The sequence below is a fragment of the Microcaecilia unicolor genome, chromosome 2, assembly GCF_901765095.1.
Source record: "Microcaecilia unicolor chromosome 2, aMicUni1.1, whole genome shotgun sequence".
In the NCBI taxonomy this organism is placed as follows: Eukaryota; Metazoa; Chordata; class Amphibia; order Gymnophiona; family Siphonopidae; genus Microcaecilia; species Microcaecilia unicolor.
In genome coordinates, this window is record NC_044032.1 from 246858454 (window position 1) to 246884184 (window position 25731).

The 25731-nt window shown below is 41.7% G+C and overlaps 1 protein-coding gene across 1 annotated transcript in view; it reads left to right on the forward strand.

Annotated features, from left to right (window-relative positions):
• LOC115463406 (annexin A1-like) overlaps positions 1–25731 on the forward strand; it is a 71898-nt gene that overhangs the window by 12648 nt on the left and 33519 nt on the right. The window contains exons 2-6 of the mRNA XM_030193870.1: positions 1103–1182; positions 3418–3508; positions 5104–5198; positions 9977–10090; positions 10697–10787. Of these exons, the coding sequence (XP_030049730.1) occupies positions 1117–1182; positions 3418–3508; positions 5104–5198; positions 9977–10090; positions 10697–10787 (457 nt within the window). The 5' untranslated portion in view covers positions 1103–1116. The remainder of the gene's footprint in view (positions 1–1102; positions 1183–3417; positions 3509–5103; positions 5199–9976; positions 10091–10696; positions 10788–25731) is intronic.

Here is a 25731-nt window from a genome sequence, read left to right on the forward strand (position 1 = left end):
CACATGGATGGGAGGGCAGGGAAGAGAGGAGAAATGCTGGAAATGGATGGAGAGGAGAGCAGGAGATAGAGAATTGCTGGACATGGATGGATGGAGGGGTTGGCGGGGAGAGAGGAGAAATGCTGGACTTGGATGGAGGAGAGGGGAGAGGAGAATTGCTGGACATGGATGGATACAGGGGAGAGAAGAGAGGAGAATTTCTGGACATGGATGGAGGGGAGGAGAGAGGACAAGTGCTGTACATGGATGGAGGGGAGGAAAGAAAAAAGACTCTCGCCTGCCATTTTGAATTGGCACCGAGATCAGCAACAGGATGCAGGGCAGTGCTCCGGGCAGCAAAGAGGGGGCTCTTTCCTGCCCCAAAAGAGGTCACTAGACCACCAGGGCAGTAGAGTAAGGGAAGGGAAGGGGGTGACAGGGAGTGGAGTGGAGGGGGGGTGACAGGCTCTGTGGGGAGGGGAATATGTGACAGGGGGCGGTGCGAGGGTGTGAAAGGGGGCGGTGCGTGTGAAAGGGGACGGCGTGGGGGTGTGGTGGAGGCGGTGCGGGGGTGTGGGGGGCGGGGCATGTGTCCTCTTTTTGGGGGGACCAAATATGGTAACCCTAGACATTGAATGGGCTGTGTCGGCATTGTTGCACAACTTAGTAAACGGGTGTTAACCTCTTAAACTAGGTTAAACTATTTGTAGTAAATCAAGTCCTGCCCTACAGTTTCTGACCTTCTATCTTAGTGTATGTTTGATGCACTTTTTCTTCCTTTCTTTGCTAATAGGGACAAGGAGAAAATTCTGTATCATTAAATAGAGACCCTCCGATATTTAGCTGGTGACCCTGGATATTCAATACTGGGCCGTATCCAGTGACCAGCATTGAATATCTGGTGTCAGGTTTGGCCGCGGCAACTTAACTGGCTATGTTTGTATTTAGCATTAGCCGGTTAAGTTATTAGTGGTTAAAGATAGGCCTGCTATTTAAGCAGCCTGTCTTAACCGCTCAACTTAGCGGGTTTAGCGCTGAATATCACTGATTTTGACACGTGACTGTATATGTTAAGCAACTTGTAAAGCGAAGCTTACCTGTACGGCATTTGTTTGTATTTCAGAAACTTGCTTCATCATGTCTTTCGTGCAGGAATTCCTAAAGCAGGCCCAGTTCCTTCAGGAATTTAGCCAAGAATGTGTTGTAAGTATCACACCACAACCAACACTGGCAGGTCTAATAAAGAAACATTGAGAACTTTATCAGGTCAAAGTTTACCTTCTAAAAAGTCTTTAACATTGTGAGAATAAATTTTACAACTGTTTTTTTAGCGATTAAAGGCCCCTTTAACTAAGGCGCTTAGGCGCTTACGCACATCCAACGCACGTCAGTTTGGAGCTACCGCGTGCCCCCGGCAGTAATTCCATTATTTATGCGCGTCCAATACGCGCGGCAGAAAATATATTTTATTTTCTACTGCGTGGTGGTAACCAAGTGGTAATTGGCAGTGTATGCACGTTGATAATTACCACCCAGTTAACATGTGAGACCTTACTGCTAAGTTAATGGGTGGCAGTAAAGTCTCAGGCTGGCGGTAAGGTCTCAGCCTCAAAGTGGACACGCGCCAATGTTTATTTTGCCGCACATCCATTTTCGGTAAAAAAAAGAGGCCTTTTTTGCAGGCGCGCTGAAAAAAGGACCTGCGTGCATCCAATACATTCTCCTACAACAGTGCAGGCCATTTTTTAGTGCAGCTTCATAAAAGGACCCATTAGGGAATAATTTTATGAATGCCTAGAGCATGTAGAACAGTGCTTTATATGTTCAAGCAGGTGTTTATAAAATTTCCCTGAGGTGGAGGAGGGTAATATATACATGAAAGTAGACGTACGCAGAGCTGTACACTTGAACATGAAGAGACAGTCCCTCTGCTGGAAACTGAGAGTAGATGCTCTTCAGAATTTCAAAGGAAGTATAAAAGTGAGTGTAGTGAGGCACTCGGAGTGCAGTAAAGATGTAGTCGGAGAATTAGTGGGCTTCCTGCCCATATGAGGCCTGTTTTGCCAAAAGAGGATATTTGGAAAGAAAAAGAGAGTTGAAACCCAAATCTCAGGTTAGCCTAGAGGGCACAGTGTGCTGGTCCCAGGAGCTAAGGAGGGGATATTAAGGGAGACTGAAGCTGCTGCTGCTGGAATGTCCCACATCCCGCCCCATTTGAAAAAGGATATAGTGGAATTAGAAAAGGTACAGAGAAGGGCAACCAGACTGATAAAGAGGAAGGAATGACTACCCTATGAGAATAGGCTAATGAGGCTAGGGCTCTTCAGCTTAGAGAAGAGATGGCTGAGGGGAGGTATGATAGAGGTCTATAAAATAATGAGTGGATCTTGGGAGGGTGGGGAGATGTTAGGGGGGTAATGGGGGTGGGGGAGAGGATGGGGGAAGGGAAGTTGGGGGGGGGTTGGCCTGGGTTCAGACAAGTTTTTGATGTTGAGGTAGATAGAATATTGGGCTGTTACTGAATACAGTTTACATTTGACTGTTATGTACTTTGTGGTAATTATATATTTTGATTTGATATGCCCTCAATAGAAAAAATGTTGAAATAACATATGTGGGGAACAAAGGGGAAGTTCGGGGATAGGGGAGAAAATGTTAAAAAGTTTTGGATGCTGTTCAGTATTGTGTGGGATTTATACAACATGCTTTGCTTGTGAAGTCTGCTAAGTGAGATGTATTGTTATGGTTTAACATGCTGATTTATCAATAAAAAATTGTTTAAAATAAAATAATGAGTGGAGTGGAACAAGTAGACGTGAATTGCTTTTTACCCTAAAGTACAAGGACTAGGGGGCACATAATTAAGTTACTAAATAATACACTTGAGAATAAATCGAAGAAAATATTTTTTTCATTCAATATGTAATTAAGCTCTAGAATTCATTGATAAAATGTAGCAGTGTTTTTAAAAAGGATTGAACAAGTTTCTAAAATTAAAGTCCATAAATCATTATTAAGGTGGACTTGGGAAAATCTGCTGCTTATACATAGGATACTGTTTTGGGATCACCTGTTTTCAGCACTATTTGGGCCTAATTAGGATTTACAGATTTACACGCATATCGTGATGCATAGCAATCTGTGTGTGTAACAGTTTGAGGGTGTGGCTAGGTGTGTTTTTGGGGTGTTCCCAAATTTTACACGTGTACATGTAGAATTGCAACTAACTGTGTTCATAGCAGGCGCCTACAGTTAGGTGCCAAGCTTAATTTTATAAAGGACACATACCCCTTATAGAATCACGCTAAGCATTCCTCCCTCCCCCCTTAGCGCTCTGTGTCTGAAAAGCCGTTTATCTTGTAACACATCTGAAGAGTGAACAAAATGCTTCATATAATGTATGCTGTTGGCTAGACTTTGTAATTCTTGCTTCCACAGGCACGGGATGTCGGGCCCTCTCTTCAGGCTTATCCTGGTTTTGATCCTGCTGCTGATGCTGCAAACCTGGATAAAGCAATTAAAGCTAAAGGTGAGAAGCATGGCACCGTTATCATGTACTTTGGAGCAAAAGGGCCAAGCACAACTGACTGTAAAAACACAGTTTTCTACAGGCATTTTCAATCAGATTAGATTGAAAAGTAGGATGAAAAACATAGTAAATGAAATGATGGCAGATAAAGACATATATGGTCCATCCAGTCTGCCCAACAAGATAAACTCATTTAACATGGTATGTGATACTTTATATTCGAGTTTGCCATTCTCAGGGCACAGACTGTAGAAGTCTGCCCATCACTGTTCTTGTACTAAGTTCTGAAGGTAACGTCGAAAATTTACACTCTAGCCCATCCATATCTATTCAGTCACAATCAGGACATAGACTCCAACACTGGTTTTGCTTCCCAATTACTGGTGTCGCCACCTAATCTTCGCTAAGATTCCATGGATTCATCCTTTTAAACAGGATTCCTTTGTGTTTATCCCACGCATGTTTGAATTCCATTACCATTTTCATCTCCACCACCTCCTGCGGGAGGGAATTCCACATATCCACCATCCTCTCTGTGAAAAAATACTTCCTGACATTAGTCCTGAGTCTGCCCCCCTTCAACCTCAATTCATGTCCTCTAGTTCTACTGCCTTCCCGTCTCTGAAAAAGGTTTGTTTGCAGATTAACATCTTACAAATATTTGAATGTCTGTATCATGGTAAAATTGAGTGAGATAGCTATGAAGAATTTCTTCATCTTTGACACGAAGTGGTTCCAGCACCCCCACCTGCTTGTAGTTTTATAAGAAGGGTTCAAATTACTTTGGGGCCCTTTTACTAAGCCGCGGCAAAAGTTGCCTATGGCAGTGTGAGGACGTCTTTTGTGCACACATCAGACCAGATTTTACCGTGTCCTGGAAAAAGGGCCTTTTTTAAGGGGCCGGATGTGTAGCAAAATAAAAACCAGTGTGCATCCATTTTTGGCCTGAGTCCTTACCGCCACCCATTGGCTTAGGGGTAAGGTCTCACGCACTACCCGGGCGATAGGCATACAGCGAGTGCACAGTGCCATCTACCGCTGGGTAAGTGCCACGCGGTAGAAAATAGAAAATGTTTTCTATTGCATCTTTTCAGCGTACAACAAATTCAGAATTATCACCTAGGGCATAAGTACATAAGTACATAAGTAGTGCCATACTGGGAAAGACCAAAGGTCCATCTAGCCCAGCATCCTGTCACCGACAGTGGCCAATCCAGGTCAAGGGCACCTGGCACGCTCCCCAAACGTAAAAACGCTCCCCAAACGTACACGGTAGCCAGGCGGTAATGCCAATGTGGCATGTGCTGGACGTGCGTAGGCCCTTACTCACCTTTGTAAAAGGGTCCCTTCATTTTTTATTTGAAAATGTTTTATTAGTTTTCTAGTGCATCACAACATAATAGGGTCATGCCTAGAGCCTTTCTCTTCATGGTTCAAACATCCAAGATAAATGAAACAACTACTGCTCTGTTGCACATTACATATTTCCTGCTGAGAAGAGCTCTTTCTAAATTATGGGTCTCCTCACATCAAGGTATTTCTAGCCATAGAAATAAGCAATATGGTTATGGACATCTGTGTTCTGGAACTTTCAGGTGTGGATGAAGGCACCATCATAGATATTGTGACAAAAAGAAACTGTGAGCAACGTCAGTACATAAAGACAGCCTACCAGCAGGCCACTGGGAAGGTAAGCACTGAACCCCTTCAACATCTGATATTAGTGTTTCAGCAGCTGCCATCCACTCAGGCTGTAGCCCTATACAACGTAAGGGCAACAGTGCTGGAGAGAGTTCTTATTTGGGTTCCAAAAATCTGAAGAAGAGCCAAGGTTAAAGTAAGTGTGCATTGAAGTGTATTGATGCAATTAAAGTATGGCATATTTGGTAAATGTCTGAGGAACAACTACCCACTTCCCATCCGACCTCTACTCACAATCTACCAGGGCCTGCTCCAGGGCTTATAGTGCCCTGAGCAGACTTTTTTGTGTCCCCATTTTTGGGTCATTCATACAGTAACTTTTCAGCCATTGTGGTCACCAACTGCAGTTAAACAGCAGCGCTGCTGCTTAACTTACCCTGTATATTTAGAACCACTAGTGAAAGTTGGAGTGGAGGAGTGGCCTAGTGGTTAGGGTGGTGGACTTTGGTCCAGGGGAACTGAGGAAGTGAGTTTGATTCCCACTTCAGGCACAGGCAGCTTCTTGTGACTCTGGGAAAGTCACTTAACCCTCCATTGCCCCAGGTACAAATAAGTACCTGTATACAATATGTAAGCCGCATTGAGCCTGCCATGAGTGGGAAAGCGCAGGGTACAAATGTAACAAAAAAAAAAAAAAAAGTCCGCCGAGGCGGAAGAATGCCAAAATCCCACAAAGAAAAGAACAGTGAAGAAAAAGTGAGAGGTGGGCCACTTTCCACTATTTAGAACCACTATCCATATAGGTAGCAGTGCTGAAAATGCAAATTATGCAGTGACTGCACTGGCACTAACTGTTTAGTTTCGGCCTTCTATTTGGGAAGCCTAAAGTAGTTGTATAACGTTATCTGGGTAGTTGTGTTGATAACATCAGGCCATTTAGCAATTTAAATGACCCAGAAATTATCCATATATGTTTGCCAGTGAATGCATAATTGCCTATGAATATCAGTCTGAAAAAAGTATAATTATTTATTCATTTAGAGCATTCCCAGATTGACCAATAAAACTCTTTTCAGAGAGGGCACACAGCAGAAATAGGATGTTCCACTTTACAACCAGGAGGAAAACCATATAAGTGGGGGACCGTGAGACACTACGAGCATGAGGACAAAAAAAGAAAGTAGTGTAGCCAGCACAGCTCTTCCAAGGAAAAACAGGAGGACGACACAGGTAAAACAGGAGACTTTATTCCTAAAATGACCCAACACAAAACCGTTTTTCAGCCAAGTGCCTGTCTCAGGGGGTCTTTTCAAAACCAATTTTGCTTCACGCTTCTGTCTTTTGATTTGGACTTCTTTGTTTTTGTTACCATGTCTTTGTAAAGACTGTGTGTATCATTTTTGATTTATACAGAGCAAGGCTTCATTGACACTTTTTGAAAAGACCCCTGAGGCAGGCGCTTGGCCGAAACATGGTGCCAAGTTGGTTCCTTTTAGGAATAAAATCTCCTATTTTATCTACCTCGTCCTTCTGTTTTTCCTTGGAAGAGCTGTGCTGGTTACACTTCTTTCCTATTTTGTCCACTTTACAACTCAACATAAAAAAGCAAATACTATTCAAATTCTGGTGTCACATTAGTGCCATCAAAACAAATTCCCTCCACTGTCTGACAACCCTGTAAATAGACACTCAGGGGCCTTTTTAGTAAAGTGTGGTAGGTTTTGCAGTGACTGCATTTTTAATGCAAAAGTTAACATGTGGTTACTGCAAAGCCTTTTGCATTAAATTCAGGGGGCATGTTTAGCATCTGCCCTGAGTTTCCACAAAGCGCAGATGCTAATTGTACCACACAGCACTACGTTACATGCAGTGTCAGGTAACATGGTAGCATCAACTCTGTCACTACATGTAATGCGCTGTGGGCCCAGAAAAAGAAAATGCGGTGGTGGCACTTCCCTCTCTCCTCCACACACAGTCCTATCCCTCCTTCTGAAAGAGATCCTGACATCAGAACCCCTATTTTGACAGTGACCACAGTTTCTGAATCTTCCCTCTGCACAGTCTGTATAGTGCCGGGGTAGTCTGGGTGCAGAGCTGGAACAGAGCCAGATTTCATCCAGATATTGGTGATATTCAGGTCTGGTTCTTGGATAACTATACAGTTAATTTAGTATGCCAAAAGGCTGTCCTAACTTAACTGGTTAGTTATCTGGGTACCGGTTCTAAATATTAAGTGCTACACTGGTAATGGTGCTGAGTGTCTCTCTACCCATAGCTTCCTCTCAAATGAGCCCGAAGTGTATTCTGCTTCAAATTTCAAATAGATTTCCTCATATCTGTATGAAACATGGATGGAATGTGTGCCAAATTCATTTGTGAGACCAGAAATTGATATATCTATGTAGATAAGTCCATGTTTAAACAAGGTCTTTCAGCCTTCTTAGATACACAGTGTAAGAAATTATATTTTTGCTATTGCAGTGCTGAAACTGCAAATGATTGTGTAACTGTCCAGTCGTGCCACTGTGATTCAGTCATAGTTGCTGAATATGCAGCAGACTTTAGGGAGATTTAACTAAATGATAGTTTGCTTGTGTTTCTTTTTTTAACTTGCTTTGAAAGTAAAGTCCAAAAGGTAAATATCAACAAGTACATAAAGACCGCATTAACGACCAAGAGTTTCCTTATATTTTCTTTGAGCCCTTAGCTATGTTTAAAGGCTAGATTTTCAGAGTTTTTTTTTCCCCATTCTGTATCAGTGGAAAAGAAATCCCAGTAATTCAGGCTCCGGGGCTTTAAAGCTTGTCTGATAACAGCTTGTTATCCCGTGGCATTATACAATAGCAGGAACACTCCTTGTCCTTAAGTTCAGTGCCAGATGCCGTTGTTCATTGTGATGTTGTTGACTTTATTCTGATGAGTCGAGGTGACCTTATTTCCTTGTACCTAAGACACACAGTTGCTTACAAAGTGGTAACGGCAGAAAATTGAAGTGAGTTCATTCAAGCACTAAGAATACAAATTGCTGGAAGAGCATTTTGACCGAGACTCATTCAATTGATTCAGGGAATAAAATATAAGACTGAGTACCATTGATATAGTGAGGAGGACAGAAGATATTGTATAGGGAAAGGGCCAATTATTAATATTAAGAATACATTTCATTGTGATTTGTATATTAATAAGCTGGGAATTCTGGGCCAGATATTGAAAGGGTATGTCCCCTATCCTTGGATTTTTGTGGCACTCTGAGGGTAATTTTAAAACAGGGCATCTGATTTAAGAGAGCAAGCAGCTGCCTACTTAAGGCTGTTGTAGAAAGTTGCATGGGTACTTGTGTGCCAATATAAAGTACTAGCATATATAGCAGAAATAGTACCTTTGTTGCAGGCATGGACTGTTCACACCAGCTTTTGAGCAGGTGTAAGTGTCCATGACTAGATTACTCATGTATGTGCATAGATTAGAATATTTTATAATCTACACCACATATCTGTGAGCTCCACCCAAACTCTGCCCCTGTTGATACCTACTAGCAAAGTACATAAGAACATAAGCATTGCCATTCTGGAACAGCCGAAGGTCCATGAAGCCAAGTATCCTTTTTCCAACAGTGTCCAATCCAGGTCACTATTCTGGCAAGATCCCAGAATAGTAAAACAGATTTTATGCTGTTTATCCTAGAAATACCTTCAATCTGTAGGAAACAAGATGCTGATCTATCGCCAAAAAGCAATTGCTTGAAAACTATGATAGTCAGAAGTTCACAACCATGTGTCACAATACAATCTTAAATTTGATCTGAGGGGGAGAAAACGAGTCTCATATAATCACCCGGGCTTCCATTCATTTTATATAAGGGTATTGCCCAGTGGTGTCCTTGTATAATCATCGACTGAACCCCCTCCTATCAAATTCAATTTTTTCAATTTTTTGACCCGTTGGCTGATAACAGACTCGGACAATTCAGATAAGTCTGACTGGTTTTTTTGATGCTTTACTATTCACCTTAATTGCTACCATAAGACATATTGTATAGAAGAGAGTTTTGCTTTTTTGGGTTGATCTGAGAGGGGATGTCTGCCTCACATGGACACAGTCTGTGATGACTGACTACTGTTTTTTCCATCTCTCTCTCCTTCAGTCTAGTAAATAATCTGAATGCTTTCTTTCCTGTCACCCTATGGCGTTCCTTTTCAATTTAACCTTATTTTATTGGTTTTAATTATATAAATGATATAAATTTTTTTTTTTTTGGGGGGGGGGAGGGAGAATTTAACGGAGGGGGGAAGGTATAGAATGTATTATTTGGATGTAAATGTGCCTTATTCTGGAGAATCTTTAGTTGCATCGATGTGGGTGGGGGATGGATTCTTGGGAAGGGGGGTGGGGGGAGGGGGATAGGGAAAAAAGGGGATGACACCCAAAACATAAATTTACATTGAATTACTCTTGAGTGTCCTATACATGTAAAAAAATCCCATAGAATATGGAATAGTATTGGAGGGTGTGAACTTACTGCAAGCCTATGTTTGTATTTCTTGTGAATGGTGTAATGTTTGCACTGTGTCAGTTGGATCTTAATAAAAGTGTTGAAACATAAACCACTGTGATCTTTGTATTAGTAATGTCAGTATATCAAGTTATAATTATGTATACATAATGATAAATGTATCATATATGGTAATGTTTTTTTTTTTTTATTTTGAAGCTGGAATCTGAATCGGTACATTTTTACCAACTCCGACTCCACCTAAAATTGTTTCTGATGCCACTGCCCTACCTTTAACTTGAACTGTGTGTTCCTCATGTTCTATTTTGTTACAGTCTCTGGTTGATGCTCTGAAAAAAGCCCTCTCCAGCCACCTGGAAGAAGTCGTCTTGGGTTTGATGATGACACCAGCCCAGTTTGATGCACATGAGCTCAAGTGTGCCACAAAGGTATACAATTCTTCCAGATGGAATTGTACAATTAAAAAAAAGAAAAATTGAGACCTTGATTTGAATTCAGTTTCACAACTTTCTTTCCTGTTCTCATCATTGTGGTTCTTCAATTGGGCCTGGTCCCTGTTTACAGTGTTACGGCATAGAAGTGAGTGTGTTAGGCTTAATTATGACAAGTGATAAACTATCAGGTCATGCACAAGTGACACATACTTTTTTCTTCAGATATCTTTGTTGTTTTTCCATTTTTTACCATCACATGTTTTAGTTATAGGATATTAGATTATAGAACAGGTTAACTACAGTGGCGTAGCTAGGAATTTTTGACAGGGGGTGCGACAGTAAGATCTTTAATAGTGAGCCTTCCGGCTGCCTCTCTGTGTATTCTAAGCCTGATTCTGGTACTCCAGTGCCTGTCTCAGGGAAATTCAAGCCTCATTCTGGTGCTCCAATAGGCGCTCTTGGTGTTTTCCAAACCTCATTCTGGTGCTTTCAGTGCGTTCCAAGCCTTACTCTGGCATTCACACCAAGAAGACAGGGGGTGCGTACGCAACAGATGCACATTGTGCAGATACGCCACTGTAACTGTATCTCTTTTCACAGGGTCTTGGAACTGACGAAGATACTCTGATTGAGATTCTGGTGTCAAGGACTAATAGCGAGATCAAAGAGATTAAGAAGGTTTATAAGGAAGGTAAGCTAGTGCTTGACCCAACATACTCTGTTTAAAGTTGAAAATGTTAAATCACCTAGGAAAAACAAAGCATGTTCTCTTCTGGGAGGATGTTAGGGAAAAAAAAACATACGTCAGCATTTTTATTAATCAACTAGATGGGCTTCAATTCCATGAAACAGGGACATTTACAAAAACTTATGACCAGAGCAAGCCTACATTTCGTTGTTATTCTCTCAGCATGAGAAAAACTACATTGGCTATATATATCTCACAGGTAATTAACCACTGACCTAAATCATAGAAATGTTTCCCCGTTTCAGAGCATTTTTTCAGTTTGTTTGACACAATGACAATTTAGCACAAGTTTTAGTAAAAATATGACTTACCAGCCTCTATGACAGCCTCAGATGTTATAGCCAGGTCTATTAGATCAGCATACAGATCCCTGGAGTGTAGTGGTCAGTGCAGTGCACTATGGAGTGGGGGACTTGGGTCCCTATTTCTCTGTACCTATCACACTTGTGGTAGAAACTGTGACCCCTCCCAAAGTTATCAAAGCCCTTCTGTACCCACATATAGGCGCCCCCTTCACCCATAAGGGCTATTGTAGTGGTGTACAGAGGGCAACAGTAGTTTTTGGGTGGGTTTTGGAGGGCTCAGGTGGACAAGATAAGGGAGCAAAGGTGAAATGTGTACCTGGGAGCATTTTTATGAAGTGCATAGAAGTGTCCCCTAGGGTGTCCCATTGCTGTCCAGGGGGACCAGTCTGCTAAAAATTTCTGACTCCTCCTATATTCCCAATGGCTAGATTTTCTACGTTTTGCAGTTATTCGTTTTTTGTTTTTTTTTCAAAAATAGACCAAAAAAACAAAACGTCCAAAGTACAAACCCTTGTTCGAAAACAATATTTCAAAAATGACCTTCTTTCCTGTTTGGATTTTGTATGTTTTGTGCAAAACATCCAAAGTCGGACTTAGACGTCATATCAATAATGCCCCTCTGTGTCATACTTTGTGTTGTTATTTGAATATTTTTACTGCTGTAATTGTCTATTACTGTACACCACCTTGAGTAAATTCCTTCAAAAAGGCGGCAAATAAATCCTAATAAATAAATAAATAGACGCATTTCTGCTGTAGCTTGCTTGATGCGCTAATTGCTTGTTACAAGCTTAACAACTTTTTTGTAAAAGGGCCCCCTCTATTAGACCTGGCAATTCAGTATCCTACAAGAGAACTGGATGTTGACTTTGCTCAGTTTCCAGTCACCTTATTTTTCTTTAACAACCAGAGCCATATGGGGCTAAATTCAGTAAATGGTGCAAAAAAAAAAAAAAAAAAAAAAAAAGGAGCATTAAACACTATTCTGTAAACAGCACTCCGAGTTGGACGCCATTTATAGAATAGCAGTTTGCGCTGGGATTTGCACCCAATTTTGGGCATGAGGATTTACACCAACTGAAACCTGATATAAATCCTTGCACCTAAATTAGGCACAGATCTGCAGTATTCTGTAAGACTGCGCACAAATGCTAGGAATGCCCCCGACCTGCCTATGCCCCTTCCATGGCCACGCCACCTTTTCAGATCCGTGCTTAAAAATTTCTGTGTGCATCTTGATAGAATACCGACTAAGAAGATGCATGTGTAAATTCAAATTGTTGCCAATTAGCACCAATAATTGATAGCACCCAATTAGTGGCGCTGATTGGCTCATTCAGTTAAATGTTATGTGCAAATTGGGCACGTGCCCAAATTTTCATGCACAATTTTGAGCACAATATATTGAATTTGGGGGTTTTCTACAAAGCAGTGCTGTGCAATTGTTTACCAGTTTTCCATACAATGTGAAACATTTTTTTGTGCATTTTAGGAGTCAAAGTTAAATTTAACAGAAACAAGTTGAAAAGTGCACTCACAGTGTGGCACCATGGCACAGTTCCTTTTTCTCAGTTCACAGATTAAGGCATATTTGTGTGGGGGATTCGGTTGAAACAGCTGTGGTAAAGTGTGCTCCAGGAAGATAGCAGGGGATGTGTGGATGGGCATAGAGTGGGTGGTGAATGTGAGGTGTGAAGTATCTGTGAAGGGAGAGTTCAGCCTGTTTATCTGTGGGGATGTGAGGCTGGGATGGCAGAGTGGGAGGATCTGTGAGTGTCATAGAGGTGTGGGTAAATGTGCATGTATGCGTTGGGGGTATGTGCCTGTTAGCTGTGTGTGGCAGGGGAGGGGGGGGGGGTTGTGTGTACTTCTGTGTAGCACTGTAGACAATTAGTCTTCTATCCCCTCTGCATGTTTCCTCTGTCTTCCTGTCCCTCCCACCCTTTCTCTATTCCATCTCCCTACTCTCCACTGCTCTACCTCTTGCACTCTTCCTTCACTTCCACCTACCCATCCACTCTTTCTCTCCTTTCCCTGCTGCCCAGTGTTGAACACTCTCCATTCCCTGCCATCTGCCTTTAGTCCTTCCCTTCCTTTTGCTTTCCCTTGTTGCACTCTCTCCCTCTCTTGTCTGTTCCTCCTCTAACCCTGCCCCTCATCCACCCCTTCCCTTCTGTGAAACCAGTTCACCACTACTCCTGCTCCTCCTTGCCAGGGAATTCTGCTGGCTCTTTTATGGTGTTTCCTTCTATCCTTGCTGGTGGAACTGACTGTCTGTTCATGCCACTGCTTTACCCTGCTCTTTGAGAGGTAGTGAAGCATTATGCATCTGTTTGTGCATGTGCGATAAACAGATGCACATAGTGGACAGGGAGATGGATAGACTGTCCCCAAAAGGTGCTATCGGTCTGTGCCCTGATCGTAGCTGGATAGATATGGATGGGCTGGACTGGACCTTTTCATGGGCTTTGATGACAACTTCAGAAGTTTTAGAACAAGAACAGTGTCAGTCAGACATCTACGGATTATGCCCTGAAAATAGCATGGACAAATCAAGATCAGGTATACATATGTTGTATCACCTCATATCTTTATGTACTCGGGCAGACTGGATGGACTACACAGGTCTTTATCTGCCGTGATCTACAACGTTACTATGTTAAGTGAAATACACCTAAAACTTTTTTTTGATACTTCCACTAGCAGATTTTAGAATAGCAGAATTAAAGGACAGATTGAGAAGTGAATGGGAATATGAAAGTGACCTCCAGATGTCAGTGTGAAAGCTGCAGATTTTATGACCTTATTTCCCAGCAGCACTAAGAAACAATAATCAGACACTCCAGCAAAGGAAGCCAGCTGGCTAGCAGTGATTAATTAAGCATTGTGGTTAAAAAATAAAGTTTTCTTTCTGATTGGTGCATATTAGTTAACACCTTTGAAAGATGCTGAAATGTATAGTAGTGAAAAAGGTTGACTAATCTCATTGTGACACGAGCTCATTTTCGAAAGAGAAGGACGCCCTTCTTTCGACACAGATTGAAAGATGGGTGTCCTTCTCACAGGGTCGCCCAAATTGGCATAATCGAAAGCCGATTTTGGGTGTCCCCAACTGCTTTCCATCGCGGGGATGACCAAAGTTCCCAGGGGCGTGTCAGAGGCATAGCGAAGGCGGGACTTGGGCGTGCCTAACACATGGGTGTCCTCGACCCATAATGGAAAAAAAAGGGCGTTCCTGACGAACACTTGGGCGACTTTACCTGGTCCTGTTTTTCTTACGACCAAGCCACAAAAAGGTGCCTGAACTGACCAGATGACCACCGGAGAGAATCGGGGATCACTTCCCCTTGCTCCCCCAGTGGTCGTTAACCCCCTCCCACCCTCAAAAAACATGTTTAAAAATATTTTGTGCCAGCCTCTATGCCAGCCTCAAATGTCATACTCAGCTCCATGGCAGCAGTATGCAGGTCCCTGGAGGAGTTTTAGTGGGTGCAGTGCACTTCAGGCAGGCGGACCCAGGTCCATCCCCCCCCCCCCATGTTACACTTGTGGTGGTAAATGTGAGCCCTCCAAAACCCACCAGAAACCCAATGTACCCACATCTAGGGCCCCCCTTCACCCGTAAGGGCTATGGTAGTGGTGTACAGTTGTGGGTAGTGGGGGGGTTTTTTTGGGGGGGGGGGTGGGGGGCTCAGCACACAAAGTAAGGGAGCTATGTACCTGGGAGCAATTTCTGAAGTCCACTGCAGTGCCCCCTAGGGTGCCCGGTTGGTGTCCTGGCATGTCAGGGGGACCAGTGCACTACGAATGCTGGCTCCTCCCACGACCAAAGGACTTGCATTTGGTCGTTTCTGAGATGGGCGTCCTTGGTTTCCATTATCGCCAAAAGTCAGAAACAACCAAGTCTAGGGACGACCATCTCTAAGGATGACCTAAATTTCAGGATTTGTGCATCCCCGGCCGTATTATCAAAACAAAAGATGGACGTCCATTGTGTTTCGATAATACGGGTTTCCCTGCCCCTCCACTAGGACGTTTTGCAAGGATGTCCTCAGCAAAACTTGGGCGTCCCTTTCGATTATGCCCCTCTTAGTCATAAGATTGCAGTGGTCTAGCTCCAGTTACCAGGACCTGAAAACAGTAGTTCCCTGCAGCCCTAACGTTGTGCAATTAGGATATAGGCAAAAAATTATGCAATAGGAAACATCTTACAAAAGAAAACTGAACCTTGCACACAGTAAATATTAGCTGGTATACAGTCATTTCTGTGATTGCAACAAACAATATGAAGCAGACTAGCATAGTAATGTTGTAGATGACGGCAGATAAAGACCTGTACGGTCCATCCAGTCTGCCCAACAAGGAGGAGCCAGCATTCTTAGTAGACTGGCGACACAGGCATCCCAGCACTGCAGTGGACTTCACATAAAAGCTCCCAGGTACACATCTCACCCTTACCCCCTTATATTGTATGGTGAGCCCACCAAAACCTTACTGTATCCAACTATACACCATTACAATAGCCCTTATGTCTGTAGGTGTCACCTATATGTGGTTATCAGCCAAAAATATTTTTTTCAAAATTGGCAAACATACCAATTGGCTATGGAGGGGGCCCTAGTAGGCCGCATAGCTGTACCTTTAGTCTGTTCACAGAAATGGCTTTCAAAGTAAAAATAGCTTTCCTTTAATGCTTGCATTGCCAATTCTAGTATATATTCAATGTGTATTCATAAATTTGTGGTCCTGTCACTCAGTGCATCTCTAAAAATCTCCAGTGCCTCTGTTTGAGGAATGTTAGTGTAAAGCGATTCAATATCTAAAGTCACTTGAAGAATCTCTGTCAATACAGTGTTCTGCAAAATGTTGATAACATGCATAGAGTCACACGTGTAAGGTGGAATCTGAGGGACTAGAGGGCAGAGAAATGTGTCAGCAGTTTTGAACAGTGGTTCTAATACTGAATCAATTGTGAAAACAAGAGGCCTACCCAGAGGATTAACCAGTGATTTATGAACTTTGAGTATTATGTATATTACAAGGATCCTTGGAAATGGAACTTGCAAAAAGATATACTCCCTTGTCGTCAATTATTCTGCCTATCTGCCCGTCTCTAAAAGAGAATCTATTTCCTTTTTTAAGGTGTTAGATCATTCTGAAAAACTCTGTAAAATCTGACTTCTTGAACCCGTCTGTAGATCTTCCCAACATGGACTCTTTTGTTTATAACAACACTTTGCCCACTTGTTTGACAATATCAGTGTAATCTTTCAAAGATTCACTTGCTTTCTTTTATGACCTTATTTCCCTGCAGCACTAAGAAACGATAATCATACACTCCAGCAAAAGGGGTTTAAAATAAATACATTTTCTTTAAACAGTGCATATTGGTTTCCACCTTTGAAAGATTCTGAAATGTATAGTAGTGAAAAAGGTTGACTGTAATCTCGTCATGATACTGCAGTGGTCTAGTGAGATTGCAGTGGTCTGTCTAGCTCAAGTAACCAAGACCTGAAAAAGAAAGTTCCCTGCAGCCCTGATGTTGTGAAATTAGGATATATAGTCAAAAAAAATTATGCAATGGGAACATCTTACAGAAGAAATGTGATCCTTGAACATGTTTGTAGAGGATGAAAAACAAAATTGCACACTCTGAATATTAGCTGGTATTCAGTCATTTCTGTGATTACAAACTGTTGCAGAATTGAGAGCCTCTGTATTGCTCCATGGTGTGACCTCACCTTGAGTATTGCATTCAATTCTGGTCACCGTATTTCATAAAAGATATAGCAGAATTAGAAAATGTTCAAAGAAGGGCTACCAAAATGATAAAGGGGCTGGAACTCATATGAGGAAAGGCTAAAGAGGTTAGGGCTCTTCAGCTTGGAAAAGATATGGCTGAGGGGAGATATGATTGAGGTGTATAAAATTCTGAGTGGTGTAGAACAGGTAGAAGTTTATCGATTTTTTTACTCTTTCAAAAGTTCAAAGACTAGGGGGGCACTCAATGAAATTACATGGAAATACTTTTAAAACAAAATAGGAGGAAATATCACTCAACAAATAGTTATTTATTTAATTATTGGATTTGTATCCCACATTTTCCCACCGTATGGCAGGTTCAGTGTGGCTTACATATTGCTAAAAAGGCGGTTACAAAATTTAGATTCGTAGAAGTCTAGTACATAATACAGAAGTACAATAAATGCTTAGGTTGATATATTAGCATATTGTGAGAGAGGTTAATATTATTGTTTTCCATTAGCTGGTATTCAGTCATTTCTGTGATTACAAACTGTTGCAGAATTGAGAGCCTCTGTATTGCTCCATGGTGTGACCTCACCTTGAGTATTGCATTCAATTGCGGTCGCCGTATTTCATAAAAGATATAGCGGAATTACAATTTATGCTAATAACATGTTAAACTTTGAGAAGCAAGGGACCTCCTTCCTTCTTTAAGGGAGTCTATTTGATTTTGTGTCTGCACACTAATTGAGATACAGCCAGGAGGCTTCTCTGATTATTCCCTCTCTTTTTCTATAAGTCATGATAGAATTAGATATTGAACTTTCTTTCAAAACCTATTCTTTTGGCTTGAGCCCAAATATGTTTCTTCTAGGAAAGACCTGAAAATGTTAAAAAAAAAAAATATATATATATATATAATATAGTGTACTGACTTTTTTTTCAATTCTTGCCTTGAATTTGACAGTTTTACTGAATTTTGTATATATTTATTCTGTGTTTATAAGAATGACTTATTGTTTGTTTTCCGTAATGTTACCGATGTTATACTACTACTACTACTACTACTATTTAGCATTTCTATAGCGCTACAAAGCATACGCAGCACTGCACAAACATAGAAGAAAGACAGTCCCTGCTCAAAGAGCTTACAATCTAATAGACAAAAAATAAATAAAGTAATCAAATCAAATAATGTGAACGGGAAGGAAGAGAGGAGGGTAGGTGGAGGCGAGTGGTTACAAGTGGTTAAGAGTCAAAAGCAATGTTAAAGAGGTGGGCTTTCAGTCTAGATTTAAAGGTGGCCAAGGATGGGGCAAGACGTAGGGGCTCAGGAAGTTTATTCCAGGCGTAGGGTGCAGCGAGACAGAAGGCGCGAAGTCTGGAGTTGGCAGTAGTGGAGAAGGGAACAGATAAGAAGGATTTATCCATGGAGCGGAGTGCACGGGAAGGGGTGTAGGGATGGACGAGTGTGGAGAGATACTGGGGAGCAGCAGAGTGAGTACATTTATAGGTTAGTAGAAGAAGTTTGAACAGGATGCGAAAACGGATAGGGAGCCAGTGAAGGGTCTTGAGGAGAGGGGTAGTATGAGTAAAGCGACCCTGGCGGAAGACGAGACGGGCAGCAGAGTTTTGAACCGACTGGAGAGGGGAGAGGTGACTAAGTGGGAGGCCAGCAAGAAGCAGATTGCAGTAGTCTAAACGAGAGGTGACAAGGGTGTGGATGAGGGTTTTGGTAGAGTGCTCGGAAAGAAAGGGGCGGATTTTACGGATGTTGTAAAGAAAGTATGTCTTCTAGTCAGGAAAACTGGTTTATGAATTTTTTTAATTAATTAAACCACAAGATGTGGCACAGTTGGAGGACAATTTTAGAAAGGGTTTTAGATGCACAACAGTTCTTTTTAATATAGCAGTGGCGTAGCCACAGGTGGGCCTGGGTGGGCCGGGGCCCATCCACTTAGGGCTGAGGTCCACCCAACAGCAGCACATATTTAGTGCTAGCTAGCGGGGATCCCAAGCTCCGCCAGCTGAAGACCTCCCCCTGATGCTGCTGAAAGCACTGCTTTCCACTTCCTAAGCTGTTGATACTGGCCTCATCGCATTGGGGAGGGGGGAGGAGAACACTTTGTGCCCACCCACTTCTTGACTAGGCCCACCAAAATCTGCTGTTTGGCTACGCCCCTGTAATATAGAGTGTGAGTTATGGAAAATGTGCTGTCCTATTGCAAATATACATAAAATAGCCATTCCTGGGTGTGAAACTGGGCAGAGTTTGGGCTTTCCTTTCATACTTAGCAAAATACAAAGTAAACATGCATAACCCAGCAGACATACATGTCTGTATCTCTGTCTGCTCTTCCACTTATTTCACATCTGATCAGCCATGCCTAGCAAAAAAAGGTGCCATTCTCAAATGCTAGGCCACACTTCAGGAGTGGGGTGATTACTGAGGGACCCACCCCATAATACCAGGCCCCCAGCAACCAGTCACAGAATCTATTACAAGACAGAATTGGTGTATAGAACCTCAGCTCTATCATTAAAACTTGGGGTCCATGGGTCAATTTTAGCACAAAATGGAAAAGGTGTCAGTACTCAGTACCCCCAAGTACCCTCTCAAAAAAAAGCCCTGACTGTACTTTTCCTTCTAAAATAGCCATGTTTTTTATGTGTACCAGCCATATCCTCCTGATCTGAAGCTATCTCAAAATATCAGAATGTCAAGAGGAATAAATTAACCTAATAAATTAACCTAATGTTTGACTAGAAAGGTAAAGGAATTGTCTGATTTGGCACAAAACATAGCTGCAATTTGTATTATTAGTTAGCTTTCAAACCTTTGGTGATAATTCTATAAAGAGGCATGTACATGTAGGCATGACAAAGAAACATGCTTAGCACCAATATTGTAGTGGCGTTGAGGCACCTAACCTGTTCTAGGATCGTAACACAAAGCTTAGGCACATAAGCTTACTCTAGATCGATGGCAGGCATAAAGTGGTGTGCCTAACTGCATCTTGCAGTGCGCACATTGGGCACCTTTTACCAAGCTGTGGCAAAATGGGGTCAGCGCTCACATCGGTACATGTTTTACATGCTTGCTGAAGCCCCTTTTACCGCAGCTGGTAAAAAGGAAGTCTCGCCTTCTTGCAGGAAATGGCCGTGTGGTGAGTAAAGCCTTGCCATGTGGCCATTTCAGGGGAGAGTCCTTACAAGGGCTCCCATGTTAACGTGGCGGTAACCGGGCAGTGTGCGGCACTGCCCGATTACCACCAGGTACACTTCGGTGATACAAAAATAGGGTAGCCCAGCGGTACTTCCTATATAGTGAGCAGTAAGCCCACATTGGGCTTACCGCCACTTAGTAAAAGGAGCCCAGTGCTAGGTGGAATGCCCATGACATGCCCATGTTTTTGCCCACTTGTACAGCCTGTTTGCTGTTATATGCTAGAATAGTGCCGAGCACATACATGCATAGATGCTCATTTGTGACACCATTCACTTGCATAAGTCACCTGTTCTATAAATTAATGTGCCAGATGGTCCCCTGATTATAACTGTTGCCAAAAATTGCCCGCAAAGTTAGACGTGCCCTGATTTGCATGCTCAATTTAATAGAATAATTAGTCAATTAGTGCCAATAATTACCTTGTTAACAAGCAATTATTGGCACTAATTAGATTTGATTGGGTCTTAACGCACCTGAAATTTACACACGGCCCAAAAAGGGGGCATGGAAATGGTGAGTCATGCACATTTTGGGGTGGATCAGGAGCATGACTGAGTTACACGCATAACTACAGGTTAACGGTATTCTACCATAGATTTAGGCATGGGCATTTCCACCATGTTTTCATTGGAGCAGAGTGAAGGAGTAGCCTAGTGGATAGTGCAGTGGATTTTGAGCCTGGGGAACTGGTTTTGATTTCCACTGCAGTTCCTTGTGACTCTGGGCAAGTCACTTAACCCTCCATTGCCTCAGGTACAAAATAAGTACCTGTATATAATATGTGAACCGCTTTGATTGTAACCACAGAAAGGCAGTATATAATGTTCCATCCTTTTTCTCGTAAATTTATGTGCAACCTCTCTGCTTGAGCATTATTCTATAAACTGCACCAAGCTTTAGGCGTGACTTATAGAATGACACTTAAATGGAGGGGGGGGGGGGGGAGGTTGGCGCCAATTTTTTTTTCAGACACCATTTATAGACTTCTCCCCTTGGTGCTCATATTTATGTTTCAACTGTTTTTTATTATGAAAGAAATCAACATATCCACATCTTATAGACATTATAGAACTAATACAAGTATTTTTTGTTCCTCCATTATCTTGTAACAGCATAATAAAACATTAATTATCTTACACAAGGATAGTGTGTTTCTTTTTCTTTCTCTGTGTGTTTCATTAATTTGTATTATCCATGAATTCAACAGAACATTGCATTATTGTCAACATCTAACATAACCAAATATTGTGCCACCTTCATTATCCGATATTAGTACAACAAATCCATTATTAGTTCCCACCATAGTATAATGTTGCATTCTTCCATCCTTATACCTACTATTTCCCTTTCCCCCTTCCCACCCTCCCTGCCCTCTTATTCTTCATGGTTCCCCCTGTAACCTATAAAATTCCCCATACTTCCAGTATCGCATAAAGTCCACTCATAAGGTATTAATAATCAGACTTCGCCCTTTCTGCGTCATTTTTTCCAAGTAGCATCCCCAGATTTTAAGAAATCTCGTTTTTCTTTTATCATTTCCTTTAGCCTCTTTTGCTTCCCAAACCAACAATTGATGTACCTGATTACGCCAATGCCAGAAATTTGGCGGGTTGTGTGTAGTCCAGTGCTGCATAATACATTTCCTTGCTATCAAACATAATTTGCGCTTTAGCAATACTTTATCTGCATTTAAACTCGATTGTACCTCCTTCATATCCAATATGAGATGTAATGGATTCATATCTACTCTACTACATAACATACCTGTAAGATAGTTAGTTATTTGTCTCCAATATCGTTGTATTAATACACATTTCCACATCGCATGATAAATGGAGTTCTCGGCATTATGACATTTTACACAAAGAGCTGTTTCTATACCCCCTGCTTTATACAATTGAACCTGTGTAAAGTATGCCCTGTGTATCATTCTAAATGCACATTCCCTATAATCATTTCCCCCTATCAGGCATGGAATACTTTTGATTTGTGCCATTATATCCCAGGATTGCAAGTTCCTTCCCATATCTTTTTCCCATTTCTGTTTCAACAAAGTCATCTCCTTCGCAGGAGTTAGGCTCCATAGTCTCTGATATAATTGCGATATAGAAGGGGCATTTTCTGTAATTTCCTCAAAGAAGGTAATAATTTTATTACCTAACCTAATTATAAGTGCTTCTTTATTTAAATTTTGTATGTAATGTTTAAGCTGATAGTGCGCATAAGTATCTTGCCATCCAGGTTCCTCTTGATGAAGCAGCTGCGGCAGTGGCTTAATATCCCCATTCTCTCCTAGTACGTCTGCCAGGGTTTCCACACTTATCTTTCCCCAGTCATCAAAGATTTTGTTCTCCATTCCTGGTTGGAAGGCCGGATTCCCTCTAATACTTATTAACTCCGTTATTCTCGAGTCTCCGCCTAATAGTTTGCCTATAAATTTCCATACCTCTCTCATGGGTTTAAGTAAAATATTGTGCCTAATTCTAGGAGGAGTTTCCCCGCTCCGCAAATGCATTAGGGTAGTAAAGTGATATGGGTTAAATAATGCATCTTCCATCTCTATAGGTGTATAGTCGGAAGCATGAAATAATCTATCTCTCACCAGTCGCAATAAACATGCCATATTATAATATTTAAGATTGGGAATTCCCAAACCCCCCTGTCTCCATCCTCCCAACATGTATTTTTGTTGTATTTTAGCTTTTTTCTTAGCCCAACAGAATCTGAGCAGCATTCGGTATAAGCGCTTTATATCTTTCTGCAACAGGGCTATTGGTAAGATCTGCAACATATATAACCATCTCGGTAAGATCACCATTTTAAGAAGGTTGATCCTCCCTATGAGCGAGAGTGTTAGCGTGCCCCATGATGCCAACTGCTGTGCTGTCTGTTCCAGTAATTTTTCAACATTTAAATGATATAGCTCTTTTGGTCTGGCCGGCAACTGTATACCCAAATATACAAAAGATTTATGTGCCTGCTTCAAAGGGAAATCTCCCCCCCATAACTCGTGTATGTCCACATTAATTTGAAGCGCTTCTGACTTGTCTATATTCAGTTTGAAACCCGAATAATCTCCATATTCTCTGAAAATTTGTAAAAGATTCTCTAGAGTATCTTTTGGCTTCGTAATAATCATTAACAAGTCATCCGCAAATGCAGCTATCTTAAATTCCTGATTTTTAATATGTACCCCTGTTATCGCTGCACAATCATGTATGTCTCTAATTAATGGGTCTAATTGAAGTGCAAATAACAGAGGCGACAAAGGACAACCTTGTCTAGTTCCCCTAGTGATCTGAATTTCCCCCGATATATTTCCATTTACCAGCACTTGTGCCCTTGGGTTATGATATAGTGCTCTAATTGCCTGCACAAAGGTGCCATTAAATCCATATTTCTGTAGCACCGAGTATAGAAAGGGCCATTCCACTCTGTCGAATGCTTTTTCTGCGTCGAAGCTGATCATCACAGCTTGTTCTTTGGAGTGACCTAGTCCTTCCAATGACGCCAAAATATTCCGCAAGTTTTTTGTACTTGTTCGCCCTTGGACAAAACCCACCTGTGCTGGATGAATTAGATGAGGCAATATCCCTCCTAATCTTTTGGCCAATATTTTTGCAAATAATTTTGCCTCTTGATTAATTAGGGAAATGGGTCTATATGATGTAACCAACTGTTCATCTCGTTTTGGTTTAGGAAATACTACTATCCTAGCTAAATTCATATTATCAGACAAGGCCCCCTTCTCTATCCAGTCATTGAACATTTCAGTCAAGGTAGGGAGAATCGAGTCCCCCATCATCTTATAAAATTCTGCTTTAAAACCGTCTGGACCTGATGCCTTGCCTGATTTACTTTGTTTGATTGCCCATCCTACCTCGTCTTCACTAATCCTAGCATTTAGCCGCTTTCTGTCTCTACTTTGCAGCCTCGGAATGTGAACACCCTCTAAGTAAGACTCCCCCTGTAGCTCGTCTTGATCTGCCCTCTTATAAAGTTCTTGATAAAAATTTTGAAAAGCTTGTCGAATTTCTTTATTAGAGTGTATGAGTTTCCCATTTTTTTGTTTAATAGTTGTTATATTTCGGGAATTAACCTTAGATGCTATAAGTCGAGCTAAATATTTGCCCCCTTTATTCCCGTGCTTGTAAAGTTGAAAGCGATAGTAGGCCTGAGATTTCACTTCTCTCTCATGTAGTTTGGCATTTAAAGTTGCTTGTATGGTCAGAATCTCTTGTCTGATATCATTACTAGGGTTCATACCGTATTGGCGGTGTAATTTACCTAAAAGTTGTTCTAGTCTCATTATTTCTCTGTCTCTCATTCGTTTATAGTGCGTGACATAGCTAATTATTTCCCCCCGCAGCACCGCTTTCGCTGCTTCCCAGTAAGTGCTGATCTCATCCACTGAGCCTTCATTAAAATGCTTAAATTCTGCCCATTTAGCATGTAAAAGCTCCCCAAATCTTGCATCTTTAATTAAGTATGTTGGAAACGTCCAGCTTTTTAGCAAGTCTTCATCCTCTCCTCCCTTCCATGTCATTCCGACCACTGAATGATCCGATATGACACAGGGATCTATGTGTACCTCAGTAATGTCTGTTATTATAGTTCGTGATACCAGCAAGTAATCAATTCTTGATGCTGACCCATGTGCTCTAGATTGGTGTGTGTATTCTTTCTCCATAGGATGCAAGGTGCGCCAGACATCTATTAAATCTAATATTTCACATAAATCCGGTAGACCCCTAGTATCTATTTTTCTTATCTCCTTAGGCGGATGCGATCTATCCATATTCGGGTCCCAAGTCATATTGAAATCTCCTCCCATCACTAGGGGCAAGTTTTCCAGTTGAGTGATTTGGGAAAGCAATTTCTTATAGAATTTTAAGTCTAACACATTAGGAGCATAGACATTTCCCAAAATTATAGTTTTTTTATTAATGGTTACTATGCTTAGCACAAATCTACCCTCTGGGTCTGAAATAGTTTTATGTATCTTGATTGCTAGCCCTTTCCGAAAAAGTATGGCTACTCCCCCTTTTCGACCCATTGCCGCAGCTGCCACACAATCTGCCACCCACCATTTGGCTAATTTGGCATGCTCCTCTGCTGACAAATGTGTTTCTTGGAGCATTGCAATATCTGCTCTTATATGTTTAAGATGGCGCAATATTTTTGATCTCTTGATGGGGGAATGTATTCCCCCCACATTCCAGGATGCTACCTTAAGTAGTTATCATTCATATAGCGATTTTCCATCATCTGATTACCTTTTACTATCAAGAGTAGCCAGCCCAGCCTCCAACCACTCCTGTTCATACCCCATGTTCTCATTTTCATATTTATTTGCGTCTGTAGGTTACATTGAGTTACTCTTTTCCCCTTCCCCCCCTTACATTGTCTTGTAGTTATCTGTTCCCTAACCTCCCCCCTCTCCCCATTCCCCCCCATTAGCCCTCTCCTTCCCGTAGGAAGCAGGTCACTTTCAACGCTCCTCCTCCCATTATTTGTATCCGTCCCTTTTCTGCTCGTTCTTCCATTAATGATACATGTATGTGTGAGTAAGTATTACCTCTTTAACATTCAGTCCCCCATCACATTT